Source organism: Amaranthus tricolor, chromosome 12 (genome assembly GCF_026212465.1).
Source record: "Amaranthus tricolor cultivar Red isolate AtriRed21 chromosome 12, ASM2621246v1, whole genome shotgun sequence".
NCBI classification, from domain to species: domain Eukaryota; kingdom Viridiplantae; phylum Streptophyta; class Magnoliopsida; order Caryophyllales; family Amaranthaceae; genus Amaranthus; species Amaranthus tricolor.
In genome coordinates, this window is record NC_080058.1 from 3884259 (window position 1) to 3899649 (window position 15391).

General features: G+C 35.0%; 2 protein-coding genes across 2 annotated transcripts; both read right to left on the minus strand.

Annotated features, from left to right (window-relative positions):
• Nucleotides 1–1770: 1770 nt before the first annotated feature.
• Nucleotides 1771–9381, minus strand: LOC130797233 (probable serine/threonine-protein kinase At1g54610). Its single transcript, XM_057659748.1, has 8 exons — nt 8886–9381; nt 8240–8790; nt 7819–8103; nt 7399–7716; nt 6115–6342; nt 4730–4830; nt 3534–3645; nt 1771–2466 (listed from the first exon to the last, which is right to left on the minus strand). The coding sequence occupies exons 2-8, from the start codon at nt 8672–8674 to the stop codon at nt 2152–2154; spliced, it is 1794 nt and encodes a 597-aa protein (XP_057515731.1). The 5' UTR covers nt 8675–8790; nt 8886–9381; the 3' UTR covers nt 1771–2151.
• A 930-nt stretch (nt 9382–10311) lies between these two features.
• On the minus strand, nt 10312–14668 carry LOC130797234 (probable nucleolar protein 5-2). Its single transcript, XM_057659749.1, has 8 exons — nt 14480–14668; nt 14348–14389; nt 13276–13455; nt 13031–13195; nt 12683–12883; nt 11706–12203; nt 11458–11592; nt 10312–10998 (listed from the first exon to the last, which is right to left on the minus strand). Exons 1-8 carry the CDS (start codon nt 14555–14557, stop codon nt 10606–10608), a joined length of 1692 nt encoding a protein of 563 aa, XP_057515732.1. The 5' UTR covers nt 14558–14668; the 3' UTR covers nt 10312–10605.
• Between the last annotated feature and the right edge of the window lie 723 nt (nt 14669–15391).

The window sequence follows — 15391 nt, forward strand, 5'->3', positions numbered from 1 at the left end:
TTTAACTACTAAGTATTAACAATGTTTCCCAAAAAGGTATTGAGTACAAATTTGGGTTCGCATTGCACAAGCTAATTTTATTAAAAATTTGAAGGGTAGAGAAAGACAGCTGATATATCCGTAAGATTGGCGAAAAGCTTTATAGTAGAGGATAAGAGAAGTTTGGATAAACCTATGAGAATATAGGAGGAACAAAAAATCGATCTGTGTGAGCTGCACCTCTCGGAGGACATGACGAGTGATAAAAGTAGTTAGAGACGTCGTATTCGTGTCTCAGACTTTTGATAGCCCCTTTCACTTACCTCTTTCTGTCCTACGTGCTTATTTACCTTTTTTTTTTCCTAACAGCCCTATCCTAATTTATCTTGTTGTGTGTGTTTTGCAAGTTATTTCTCCTACGATATCTTGATGCTACATACCCATCTCTCTTTTTATAGGGCTCTCAGTACCTGGGGATTTTCTTAATTGCGCGCATTTCACCTGCACTCTCGAGAGAGAGAGTACGGAGAATAATTTGTCTGTTATCTCTCCCCCATAACCTGACTTTGTGCAAGACATTAGGATGATGACCATGACAACTAAAGAAATAAGAGAAATAACCATTTTTATAGGTGATAATAATCGAACTCATATTACAAGAATAAGAATGAAAGCCCACAACCTCTATAGTAACCGAAAATCTCAGTAAATATAAACCATAGAAATACATAATTTAGATGTGCTCAATCCTAAAACTAATGGGTAGTAAATTTAGAGTATGTCTTAAAAATTAGACCTATTTTTCAAGCTTTTAAACTCGGTTAAAAACAATTCTACTTGAGACAAACAATATTCTGAAATCAATTAGTAGTACGTAGTAATCCACCAGATTATGCATTAATCATTTTCCCTTATTATGTAGGACCCCATTTTAATATGTCTTTAATACAATATTTTAAGTTTCTAAAATTGTGAAGTATTAGTTGGTACTTGCAATTCTGAATTTTTTTTCCATGAATCAAAATATTGTACTTACTATATTTATTGTAATTATATTTTTACTTTTAATTTATTAAATATTATCATTAACAGGTGTAAACATCTAGCGATATGTTGACTTTTTTAATTGCAAGCTTATAAAATTTCTTTTTATTTTGCAAACTGAGATATATTTTTGGGCATTGTAATCAATTTCATGATCTTCAAAAATATGGGAAAAACTAAGTGCATATTTCATACTTAGGTGAAATATTATTTTCTATTATAATATTTTATTAAGTTTAATAATCATAAAGTTATTTTAAATGAAAAATAATGAAATTCTCAATTTAAAGTGTCTAAAGATTAGATTTCGTTGTAAACTCGTAAATCTTAGAATAACGAGGAACCACTAAAAATGATTGATTATCAGATGTATCCAAAGAAACAGCAATTCCATCTTACAACATACATCATATCCAAGATCATGAACCTCTATAGTATGCATGATCCTCTCCAAAGGGTTTGAGAAAGAAGGTATATCAGGGTTTTTAATAATACATTCTATTGTATATCCATTGAATACAATATCACCTTTCGATTATTCTTAAGACTTATGATTTAACTTATTACATGTGTCTGCTGAAAATATATCAAACCTAAATACGAATCGACGTTTAATGGTTGAGAAGCTTTATTTAGAGAAGGGTGAAGTTTTACGATATTTTAATGGCTGAAATGACGTTAAATGGATGATATAGGAAATACTTAGGTCGGGTACGTTTTTCAATACTTGGAGATTAGCATATTAGTTCCTTGCAATATTATATGAGAATGTAAGTTCATTACAATTGGTAATAGGAGCCACACAAAGGATTCATTACTCGAAGAATAAAGATCTCTTATCATAAAAGAAGGTCAAAAATATACATGAGGGAACTTTCCCCATATTCCAACTACTAGTACACATAAATTTTCTTTTTTAGAACATTCATGAAAATTAAAAAAAGGTTCAAAAAAGAAATAAAAATTCAATTATAACTCTAAATACACTTCTTCACCAGCCCATGCTGATCATACATGTTTGCATCTAATATAAGCCAGGACATTGAAAACCGCAGAATGAGAGGAATCCGATCAGCGCGAGCTGCTTTAGTAACTACTACGGGCTGAATCGTTCTCACTATCCTATTTTTATTTTCCTCGAGCTCGAGAACTACTGATCTCTCTTCGGCCCGTTGATTTGGGTTCGTTGCCTTCAGCAACATATTTCTTCTTTCGCCTAGGACCGCCAGCAGAAGCGGGGTCTATCAATGGACCGGACCAATGCTGGCCTCCCCCTTTTGAGTAGATAAGTGACGTGGAACTGTAAGGAACATCAAACGGGATGTTTGCAGGATCAATGTGCTGCGAAGCACCCAAGGGGTAGCCAAGGCCTCCGTCCTGGTGCGGTGGAGGGAACTTCTCGCTCTTGCTTTTCGCATTTGCATGGGTAATAATACGCCGCCGCTATAGCAAGGCACAAACCCGAAAGAATAATCAAGAAAAACAGTAAGCCATTCAGTCCCAGGAAAACCAACAGACCACATGTATTATTGCATCAAAAACAATAATGATCTTTGGCAACAAACCTAAATAATTGCCCAGCCAGTACACTTTCAACAGGCAATAAGCATTAAAATGGAGAAAATAAAGTCAAACAATAAAATCTAAGTATTTAGATGTCGGAACTGGAAGTAAGGGATTAAGGGTGTTGTAAAGGAGAAAAAACAGTGTCAAGGGCGGGTAAATATTGCCATCTAGAATGAAGGATATGTCAATCATTTCTTCTCCTTTGCAACATCCTAACACCCATATTTCCACCTCCAAGTACTTTGGTCTTAGTTTGTTTTTATTTCCCCTTAAAAATGTAATCTTAATACAAGCATGCCCTATAAAGCGATAGATGAGCAGACAAATGTGACTATCTAAGTCAAGCTAAGGGCTTGTTTGGCAATTAAGCTTTTTCATTGGCTTTTGACTTTTGACCAGCTTTTTCTCTTACAAACAACCATCAACAAATAATTTTTACCAAACATTTCCTTAACAGCTTGCTTAAAGAGCAGGCTTATCAGCCAAATACTACTTTCAGATGGTAATTCAAATTTGGATCTGGTGCTCTTATAGGCCTACTGTCATGTAATGAACTTTCGGACAGAAAAATAGAACTTCACACATCCTTCTTTAAAGTTACTAATAAAAATGAATTAAATTTTCAAATTTACTTTCCTCTTCTCTCTTCTTCGAAATCCATGCTATCCTTTTCTTCTCTATATCTAATTTCATATTTTATCTATTCCAGCGTAGGGGGAATCCCTTACAGGCAAGAGGGAGAGGAGGAATTGTCTTCACGTACGTGGTGAGAATTGAACCCATCACAAGGATGGAAGGAAAACTTTCTATCACCAGACCAACACATGATTTTCCAGTTTTAATTCATAATACTCTTTAAAGAATTATTAAACTGTGGCAAAACAGAATTTGTTTACTACGGGATGGAGATAGTATGATACATATAGAGAAGTAACACAACATACATCGAGATTAGCCTGGAGTTCTGCATTAGCTTCGGGTGCAGGCATTGCCCGAGGACGGTCACGACGATGTTTCTTTGCTGCATCACCTTGTGCTTTGTTTCCAGCTCTTAGTCTGCATTTAGAAAGAACAGGATATGCAACACCAATTTATTTGCTTCTTCAAATAAAAAACAAAATCTTATTACGAAGAAATCTAGTCAGCACAGAATGTGAATGGAATTCGCTGGAGCAAAAGATTTAGAACCGACTACTGAATCATAGATTCATAACAGATGAGTTAATGGGTATATCCATAAACTGTAGGTGATAACAAAAATGGCAAGGAACATACTGTGCTTAGTACAGAAACAAAAGGATTTATCAAGAAGAAGTGCACAGGGCACAGGACACAGGACACAGGACACAGGACACAAAACAATTTGAAGGTCTGACTTGGTCCGATTTTACTGAAAAAAGTGGAATTAATTACTCATGTCGGAAGCACTTTGCAAGTAATAAGTGAAGTATTACTAATCACATCCATCACATAACAGGTGGAAATCCCAATTGCAATAATAAAAGTCAACTTAATATAAGAATGTATCAGAGTATCAGTAGTTATTTCCACTAACGGCCCGTTTGATAGGTGGTAATAAGCGGTGGTAATGGAAATGAAAACTAGTGTAATTTTAGTTGAAAAATCTCTTGGCTACCTTGATGACCATGTTTAACCAACTTCAATCATCTCATTTTCCTCATGAAGTTCATTCCAATGCATTACCATTGGGAGATGTGGTATCAGGTGGTAATGAAAATTTGTAAACAAAACATTTTTTTATCAAAGTTTCATCACCATGGGAACGACATGGAACTTCTGACAAAATTTTACACTATAAATCATTCCCATTACCACTATTTAGTACTACTAACCAAACGGGTCGTAAAAGGCTTCCACTAAGGGTGGGGTTTGGGGTTCGAATGTACGCAACCTTACCCTCGTTAGATAACAAAGAGGTTGTTTCCAATTGAACTTGCTATCAAACCTCATCTACAACTTCACATAAATAAAAATTGCAAAATAAATAAATAAATTTAGTCCATGCTTTCCAATTAGCAGGTGACAAGCAAAGATAAAATTGATTTCCAGGATACATATTCTCTAAAATCGCTAGGGCCAATCATGAGACAAAACATATAGAAGTACAATGAATACTGACCTTCGTGCCTCATCATCACGTCGTTTAGCATCCATCTCCTTGCTTGGTGGATATTTTGGAAGAGTTGAGGGATCACATGAAAGAGGTTCAGTATTGAAGAACTGTACAGATCAAGATAGGAGAAAATCTTCATCAATCCAAACAAAAAAATAAGATCATAGTCAGCAACGTCATTCCTTCCAGCAAGGGCTGTGCGTTTTCTTATTTAAAAAATGGTAATTCACTGTTTTAGTTCGCATCATCCGCGTGGCATGGAAAATTTCAATTGATTGAATGATAAAAAAAACTCATGTCAGCCATTAAGGAGTAAGGACACATGCAAATCAAATATCACACTAGGAGAGGGAATTTCGAGTATATTATGCTCTTTTTCACTTTAAGCCAGCTAGTGCAAGTGAAATGACAATGGAGGCCTGAAACAAAAAACTTTAAAAAATGGACTCTTATTATGTTGAAGTTTGAACTAAATTCCTCAACAAACAATTAAAGAGATAAGTTTACAAGAAAGAAAGAAAACCTAAAAGCGTAAAAAAAATCAGTACTAAAAGTAGCACCTAGAGAAGAAATATCCTTGAGGATGCTTAGATAACATTGATCAAGAGATGGGCATATATCCAAGACCCTACCCAAACCAACCAACCTACTTTAAGGGTATACGTTCGATAATTTGAGATCCTGAGGGTTTGGTTCCGATTTGAGTCCAAGGTAGTAAAAAAGGGTCCAGACTCAATGTATAAATTTTTCGAACCCTGATTCAATACCTAAAACTCAGTAAACTTTTACCGTCACTTGCTATATGATCTATCTTATAACTATTATTTATATTTATTCGTTCGTTTTAATAATATAGTACGTGTTAAGATGTTCAAAAGTCATACAAAATATTCCATTACCCCATTGTCATTAAGTAGTTTCCAGTTCCCACTTAAGGTAAGGTGGGGTTGGGGGGTGATGTACGCAACCTTACCCTTGTTAGGGATAACACTAACAAAGAAAGCTTGTTAGGGATAACACTAACAAAGATATTGTTTTTGATCGACTTTCGGTAACAAAGATGGGTACAAAAAAAGTCTATGTCCAAAGTTCATTAACAGAGTAAGAAACCAGTTATTTTCCATTACAAGGAAAACAAAAACAAACAGAAACAGCTTCTTAGAGACTCTAGTTTTGATGATAACAGCTAAATCAAAAATAAATAGCAAAATATGATAGTTGATTTCAAAAAGGCAGACAACAAAGGAAACAATACTCATTGTGAAATGGGAACAATATGATCACTCTACAGAAGGCATAAAATGATTCAACCAAAAAAGAATATATACAATAGTTCCAACATACAACTTCTGTCCAATTCAAGAAAAAAACTTAAGAGTCAACGAACTTACAGCGCTATTCAAAGCATCTGTGGCAGTTTTCCTTTCAGCTGGATCAATTGCAAGGAGGGTATCAATCAAAGACAAAGCAGAGGACGGGAAGTCTCTAAAGGTCTCTCTTATACATCTTTTGTATGGATCACGCGGCTTAAACATTGTTGCGTTTGGTAGCTTTGATTTCTTCCAGTATTCATCCGAAGGGGAACCACATAACTTATATATCTTATGTAATTGCTCAACCTATAAAAACGAAGATGATTATCTGATATGTCTAAGAGTAACAGTTGAGACTAGCCATTCTTACAACAGTTGGCGAAGGAAAAGGAACGATATGAGAATAAATGATATCAATGAAACAAATACTCTTAAGGTAGCTTTCTTTTTATAAAAGTTGAGACCTTTTCTACCCTCTCCTCTAATATAAATAATTTGCGAGCACAAAGCTATTAAATCTCGTGAAAAATAATTTTTTAACCAAAGCAACACTATAACAAGATTTGCTCAAGTCAAAATATAGGATTCCAAAATGAAAGGGATTATAATTAATAGATACATCACAACAAGGCTTTGCTTTGATCCCAATATATGGTTGTATGAATCAAAGTAAATCAACGTAAGAGACTATCAATAAAAAAGATTATATTTTGTTCGTTCCTATCTAATACTAATCTAGAAATAAGTTCATCGATTTCAATGATCGTCCACTTATTTCTCTTCCTCCAGTTATTCCTAGCTATTGACAATTTGACATAAGCTTTTGTAAAATCATCTTGTTACCAAGATCATTTTCGACCTGATTTTCGTCCAGATTGAATATGCCATAGGTGCGCCTTCTAAATTATAAAAATATAGATATATTACCAAAAAAGAGCATCATAGTACAAAAATTCCCCTCCCTAGAGCCCAACCCAAAAAAAATACTTAGGCAAAACAAACCAACACACATCCTTAGAACATCAAAGAGAATGAACTGACAATCAATCTTTCTCAACATGACAAGATGTATTAGCCACCCTAAGATACACGAGACTAAAAAGACAGAAATTACATCAACCTTAGCCTTAGTAACAAGAGAATTACACGTGCACAAAAAGCGGATTGGGAATGTAGTACAACTATAAAATATATATAAATGTAAACAAAGTAGGTTAGGAATTTAGCTTATGACATATGATAAAGTCCACAAAAATATTCAAACAAGGACATTAAATGATTCCCACAATCTTTTAAGTGCAAGTACTCACAAGAAAAGTAAGTTGAAGTTTCTTGTACGCAAATTAGGAAATCAAATTTTACCTCAGTGCGGCCTGGCATGATAGGCCTTCCTTTTAATAACTCAGCCAAAATGCAGCCAGCACTCCAAAGATCAATGCCGACACCATAATCAGTAGCCCCAAGAAGGAGCTCTGGGGCTCGATACCAGAGAGTGACAACACGACTGGTCATTGGATGCTTCTTGTTGGGATCAAAAAAAGTTGCCAATCCAAAATCAGCTATCTTAAGTATCCCTCCATTATCAAGAAGAAGATTTGATCCCTTAATATCACGGTGAAGGACACCGCGATTATGACAGTGCTCTAATCCAGATATCAGTTGGTGCATGTAACACTTCACCTGCAATATGATTACTGCATATTACTATACTACAAACTGTCATGAACAATCAAACTCGAGCAGTTTAACTACACGAATTTAACACATTGAATCATCACCAACCTGTGGCTCGGTAAACTTAATCTCTGTATTGGCAGCAAGTCCAGCTAAATCATGCTCCATGTACTCAAACACTAAATACAAACTACAAGACATCCTTGAAGTAACCAACCCCTCAAGTTTCACAACATTCGGATGGTCTAATCGCCGCAGAATCAAAATCTCTCTAGCCATGAACTTAACACTCTCAGGCTCCAAGTTATCAAACCGAACCTTCTTAAGTGCAACAATCTTCCCTGACAACGAATCTCTAGCTTTATATACATTACTATAAGTTCCTTGCCCAATCTATCAATTACCAAAAGAAATACGATGAGTACTACAAACACAGGAAACGTACAAAACAAAAAATCGAGCCATACTCTAAACGATATTTCACAATTACCATAGAACAAAAACAACAAAGTGAATAATAATTCCTCACCTTATCAATCTTTTCAAAAGTATCAGCTCGTCTTGGAACCCAGCCATTGATGGCTTCTCCGGCAACAGCAGAAAGCCAAGAAGGCCATCCAGCAGCCACCTGCTCACCATGTACATTCTTTGGAGGATTACTCAGCCTTGGGTTCGGCTTCGATCGCCTTCTCTCGCCCCTCGGTTTTTGACTCCTACCTTTCCCATCCCTCTCCTTCTTTTCTTCCTCAGTTTCTCCCCCTTTTTTTTCTTCCTCCTTTCCACCATTAGTCACCTCAACAGCACCATTTTCCCCATCTTTCCCATCATCCCAACCAGTAACAACATCTGAAACAGGCAAATCAACCTTCCTACCAGATTCTGTACCTAAATTATTTTTCTCTCTCCTCCCACCACTTCTCTCTCTACTTTCAGGAGCTAACTCTTTCCCAAAAACACAACCCATGTTTTATCTAACCTAAATACCCTCATATCTCACCATAATCCAAGGATCTAACACAATTAACCCCAAATTAATCACTACCCACAAACCCTAATCCCCAAAAATCTTCAAATTAACAACTGAAAACCACAACAATGTTGAATCATTAACTATGGAAACAAAAAATATCTAAATTTGGATTTATACACTAATCAAAAAGAATAAAAATACTTACTTTAGCAAAGATTGAGCAGTAAACAGACAGAAATTGACCATATTTGATGGGGATTTTGTTTGATTGATAAAAAAATGGGCCCCAAGTAGCAGTTGTCAAAGACTAATAAGGAACTGTTTGTTTATGGGTGTTCTTTTCCCTCAAAAATCCACCTTTCTCCAAACTGGGAAATCATAGAAATGGCCGGTGGATGATGTGGGAGTTGTTGTAGGATGAAATTCAGAATTCCTAATTCTTTTTTCTTAGCTTTTTTGGTGGTTCCAAGAGATGAACAAACAAGTCAAAATGTGAATTTTTGAAGTTTATCTCTCTTGAGACTAAAGAGTAATTGTTCTGGTGTGTTGTAAACACTAAAGAGTGTGTAGTAGTCCACAATTGAATGATCTGAGTCTCAGATTGTGGGGGCAGTGGGACTCCTTTTCTTTGCCTTTGCCTTTACCTTTGGATTGTTTGGTTTGGTTGGTTGGTCCTTTTTTACCAATCCCAAAATAGGAGTATTCTTCTTCTCCTTTGTGGACATTATTTGTACTAATTAATGATGAATTGGTGGGGGTTAGTATTAATACTAATTAAGAATGATGGGAAATTATGATTTGGTTTAGTAGTTGATGAAGGTATATTTTTATTTTATTCTCTAATTATAAATTAATAAATTAATAAAAAAACGTTCATTATTAGTAGTGACATGTGCAGGTTATGTGATATAGAAGTTGCTTTTAAAAACACATTAGAACATCTTAAAAATACGAGTTTTGAATCAAACACACTCAATAATTTTCCCTTTTCGATTTTTGATTAAAAGAACTTAACTAGAGATTTCTTCTATAATTCACAAAATTCATCTTCCGGTTCAAGTTATTCCTCTATTAAATCATTCCTTTCTCTTTCTAAAACCTTCAGTTTTTTAAATTTAACAAAATGAATGCATCATATACGAAATAAACCTTACGACAAATCTTACGAAGAAATAATAATGGGACATAAAATTTAGAAGTATAAGATATTCAATCAATCGATCTACAGAATATATACTTACGTTGTCAATTTCAATGACAAGTGTAAAACATACTTATTTTATTACCGCAAATAACTTAAGGTTAGAAAAACATATTCAACTAATCGACAAACATGACGCTAATGAAGGTGAAAATACAAATGATTCTTTATTAATATACATAAATAAATAAATAAAAACTATTGTTCAAATGTGACGTACAGAGCAAATTTTTCCTATTGTTAAAAGTAATACAATCATATCCAAAATTAAAATCAGAGAGAATTATCAAGACGAGCTAAAATAAAAATAGAACAAAAGTATTAGATCGGAAGAGTACTAGTTTAGTGTTGTTTTCCCAAGTGAGAACAAGATATCAATAAAAGATGAAAAACTATAACAGATTAGATGCTACTGATGTATGCCTGTATCTGATAACTGAATAGCAAGCTTCATTATGAACAATCCAATAACAGAAAACTATATGAATAAACTCAAAACATACTAATCTCCACCTTACAAATGCAAATTCTACGCGATTCCTGGTATTGTTCTTAAACAAACCATACTGGCGCATACACGAACAAGAATATAGCTAGACTAACACGAAAAACTAACTAACGAAACCTCAGCAACAAACCAATTGTACAAAAGGAAGAATATCATCCCATCGTTGAAGATGATCGCCAAAATTGTTAGATTTGCCCAAATTCATCGCAAAATATCTTATTCGTTGCTGCTCTTCTTCTTCTTTTTCTTCTTCTCGCTCACGGGTTCAGGTGAATCGTCAGCATGTTTTCTCTTCTTTTTCTTTTCATTCTCTCCTGCTTCGACATCGTCTTCATTCTCGGCCTGCTTCTTCTTCTTCTTCTTCTTTTCCTTTTTAGTCATCTCCTCACCGTTTTCGTCAACACCATTCTCGGCCTTTTGCTTCTTTTTCTTTTTCTCTTTCTTAGCCGACTTTTCATCTTCATTGCCGTTGGCAACATCATCCTCTACAGCAGAATCCTTCTTTTTGTCTTTCTTTGTCTTCTTTGTTTCCTCAGCCTCGTTTTCAATTGACATCATCAAATTACCATTCTTTTTACCAAGGATAGAATCCGCCGCAGGATTGTAAGTCTGAAAAAAACAAAATATGATCTTAAGTTTCACAAAAAGATCACGACAAACATAAGCAAACTACTATATCAAAGCCTAAATCCCAAAAGATTGGGTTGCCTCCATCACAAATATTCTAGTTACAAATCAATGGTTGTTCATAAAAAGAGCACGACAAATAGAAGCAAGGGTCATTTTTAGAGGTGTTCAAAACAAGCCCGAGAACCCGACTTTTTAACCAAACTCGAATTGACCCAACTTCAGAAAAAATTTAAAATTGTATAAAAACCAATGTAAACACAAAATCCGATTTTAAACCGATCCAAAACACTTGACCCGAAAGTGACCCGATGACTAGAATGAACACCTCTACGCATATTTTTAATATCTTACTGATTATATCAGGGAAGGGGAGGGGTTAGGCAGTGAGATTTGCCTCAGGAAAAGAGTTATAAAAAAAGTAACGACAATTCCAAATACCTTTGCAGGGGTAATAAGTGCTCCTGCACCCTTTTTATGATCTTTGTCATAGACTTCAATTTGTGGTTTTCCTTTGGTGGATCCTGCAGACCGTCCCAACTCTTTACCTTCAAGGTTTCTTAGACGCGCCTCAAGCTGGTATTAACATGGAAACAAGGATATGAGAAGATTAAATCTCGAGAGGAATAAGGTAATTAAATATGATGAACGAAAAGTGCGTGAGAGCATCTTGCTCAACAAGTGTTTACCTTGGCCCGATTTTCAAGACCCATAGTGTTATCGGGGGTATCTCCAAGAGCATCACAACGAATTGCTAGTGCAGTTTTAGCAGCAAGGGAACGAGATATTTTGCCCTTGTGTTTAGGGGCAGCCTGTCCAATCAAGGAAGCGTGATAAATAAGCCCGTACTTCGGGGTTGCGTGCTTTGTTTTCAAAGCTCTAAAAAGCGCCTTCTCGGCTCCAAGAATCTGAACTGTGCTCCCGGGCTGCTTTGCAAGGTTTATCAAGCTTCCACCATGGGCAATTAGACGGGCTCCAACAAGCTCGCCAACGAGAGCAGTCAAATTTGGAGCAATTGTGTTCATTCTGCTTTTCAGATAATCGTACAACTGAGCTCTGTATTCCGATAGAGACAAAACTTGGTCACAGAGTTCCTTGATATTAATTAAATCGAGATCGCTGACTTCAGTACCCATTGAAATAACCGAAGCTTCTTTAACCTCTGCCTCGACCTCTTCGGGCAAAATCTGCAACAAAAGGAACACCAGTTCGCTTATATGCTCCCATACCATCAAAACTAGAATCCAAGACATTTTGTTGGCACTGATTCGATGTACGGATTCTGGTTCACGATTCGTTGATTGATTTGTTGTTCCTTCAGTTGGGTTGTTTAATTCGATTTTCAGGTTTGTGATTTGTTTTTATTGGTTCGTAAGGATTGTTCTCTTAAACAATCAAATTAGTAGTTATAAAACAAGGAATAAGTATAATTTATAAAATATAAAAGTACTTCAACAAGATATATAATTCAATATTTAAATCTTAATATTAAATCCCTTGTATAAATCACATTGAAGAAACCTAAATTGTTCTATGAGGCGGTCTTAGTGTGAAATCAAAGATGTAAGATATAATAATATTGACACTAAAAGTCTAGGCAAAGGAACACAAACCAAAGATCATCAACATGATTAGGAAAAGTCTTAATGAGAGGGGGGTATCATACCTCAGAGAAATCCAAGGTAGCCGCATTGACACGGTTTCCCATCAACTTCACAGACTTAGCATAAAGTATATTGTCTTGTATAATCTTTGCAAGTTCAGGAAAATGCCAACCATACCATTCTCTGACCCTCATTGCATATGTATTAAGCTCTTTGTCAAGATCATCCAACAAGCCAATGGCTTGAACAATCATGGTATCTACCTGCATATACAATCGGCGAAAATTCACTTTTAGAATCATGAACTAGAAAACGAAAAACGGAGATTTAACGGTCCGTCAGAAAGCAAGTGAAAGGATGTGATACAAACGTGAATAAAATTAATGGTCCAAAGATGAAATTCAACCAACCTTATCAGCACTGAACTTTAACTTGTATCTCGACAAGCTGTGAGATAAACCCAAGCTCATTGGAGCCAGATCTTGAGCTCCAAGGCCAGAAATGAGTTCAGTCAGCTGACTTCTGACCCCTCTTAATAGCTCCATTACGGCATTATTATGAATGCAATCAATTTTCTGCAATGAACGACCAAAACCCAATTCATATATATAGCTGAAAGCATACCCACATAGAGCTAACAAAAATGAGCACCAACCAATTTCTCCTTTATTGCATTTCCAAGTTTAGAATCAGCAACAGCTAACGTATCACCCTGGCAGTGGGCTTTCAGGAACTTCCGTAGTCCTTTGCTCGGTTTGCTCTCTATCAATAAAGTAGTTGCTGAGAGAGCATCTGATGTATTCTCAAACTTGTTGAAAGCTTTCAGCGATACAATCTAAAACATTTCTAAAGGTTATGTCCACTGAATAATGAAATCAAATATATAAATTCTCTAAGAGACACAGAAAAAAACACAGCTATTAAATAGATTCATGGATATTATCATCCATATATAGACAAAGACAACACAATAAGCATATATTACATCTTTCCCGCATCATGACAACTATGATCCCGAAACAAAAGTGAGCTAAGAACAAAGAAACAGCTCTTGCATATTGCAAATGACATGAAAATCCAACCAAATATATTAAAAGCATACTAAGATAAAAATAGCAAAGGATATGTACATTTCCTGTTAAACTATATGATTTCTACATCCTATTTACATATCACATCTCTTGAGCGCAAGTCACACATGGGAAAACTAAAAAGGAGTTCATAAGCATGAAAGTGATCAAACTACAAATTAATATTACGCATTTTAGAAAGGTGGGCAAAAACCAATCCGTGCACGCACTCGACAAAAACAGACAATATCATATTAATGTGGATCATTCACAGTTGGGTTATTTTTCATCTCTTACATTCTTGTTTGCATATTTCCTGTATCACTTTCCTCATTTTAACCCAAGAATAACTTCAATTAGCAAAAAAAACATGAAAGTTTATCATAAAGAACCAAGTCTACTACTTGAACTCATATACCATTTTCCTATTATTAAAAACTTATCAAAAACTTCCAATAAGTTCTCATTCTTCATAGAAGTTCAATTTAACTCAAACATTACTATATTCTTCAACTGGGTTATCCATTATAAATCAGAAAAAGCTTTTTCTTCACAGTTCTAGCATCTTTACTTTCAAATCTACTTATTTATCTGGTTTCTTCATAAAGGAAAAAAACTTAATAAAATCACATAAAGGAAAAGAGTACAAGTAATAACCTTTCTAGCAGAATCAGCGGTAGCAAACTCCTTCCCTAAATCCTGAGAAACAAATTCATCTTAGAATTGCATTTAAATAGAAAATCATAGAAAAACGAAATACCCAGAATTAAAAAACATAAGAAAAAGCACCTCAATTTGAGAAAGCTTGGATTCATCTATGACTTTAAAAAGGGCAAAGCCTGCAGCAGTTTCATGCAGAACCAACATCTCTAAACCCTTCTAACAATTAACAAAAAAAATCAGTACTTGTTAGAAAGAGTTGCGGAAGAAAATGGAGGCCGCCCAGTATATAGAGAAGAAAGGGTATAGGGTTTTAGAGAGGTCAAGGAGGAACCAGGGTTTCTTTTTAATGAGCCGCCCCGTGTTTTATTGGGCCGGGTTAGGTTTGTTTGTGGGTCATTATATGGATTTGGCCCAATAAGAACTAACCAGGAATGAATAGTTAAAAGAAAAGATAAGATTTATAAATGGAAAATTTGCAAAGAAACATCTTATAAAACTAGTTTTTTGTAAAAAAACACCTTTTAAATTTTTTTTTTGTAAAAAAATACCTTTTAAGTGACTTTTTATTAAAAAAAAACACCTTAAATCATTTCCCGATGACTTTTGTCAACTTTCAGGCGTTGACTATGCCATTTGAGCTCAAAAGTCAACGCCTGAAAGTTGACAAATGGCATAGTCAACGCCTGAAAGTTGACAAAAGTCACCGGAAACTGATTTAAGGTGTTTTTTTAATAAAAAGTCTCTTATTTTTTTACCAAACTACACTATTTAACCCCCAATACCCACTACATCACATGCGTATACTATTCAAGGTGGTCCCCTCCACTTTCTTAATATTCGTACCCAACTCAAATGGGACAATTTCAAAGAATTGGAGGGAGTATCATTTACTTTAATTATTGTGCTTGTATAGATAAATTATTTTATACTCTCACTTTGAGATTTTATATATAATCCCACGTGTTTATTCGGGTCATCAGTTTCATTTTGACTTAAGTGTTTTGGGTTAATTTAAAATCGAATTTTGTGTCCATATTA

Coding starts and splice junctions, on each gene's coding strand:
- LOC130797233 (XM_057659748.1), bottom strand. CDS start 8,674: ATGGGTTGTGTTTTTGGGAAAGAGTTAGCTCCTGAAAGTAGAGAGAGA. Junction 3,646..4,729: donor CGTGATGATGAGGCACGAAG/GTCAGTATTCAT, acceptor TTCTAAATGCAG/ACTAAGAGCTGGAAACAAAG. Junction 2,467..3,533: donor AACTCCAGGCTAATCTCGAT/GTATGTTGTGTT, acceptor GCCTTGCTATAG/CGGCGGCGTATTATTACCCA.
- LOC130797234 (XM_057659749.1), bottom strand. CDS start 14,557: ATGTTGGTTCTGCATGAAACTGCTGCAGGCTTTGCCCTTTTTAAAGTC. Junction 11,593..11,705: donor GTCTTGAAAATCGGGCCAAG/GTAAACACTTGT, acceptor TGTTAATACCAG/CTTGAGGCGCGTCTAAGAAA. Junction 10,999..11,457: donor CACTTATTACCCCTGCAAAG/GTATTTGGAATT, acceptor TGTTTTTTTCAG/ACTTACAATCCTGCGGCGGA.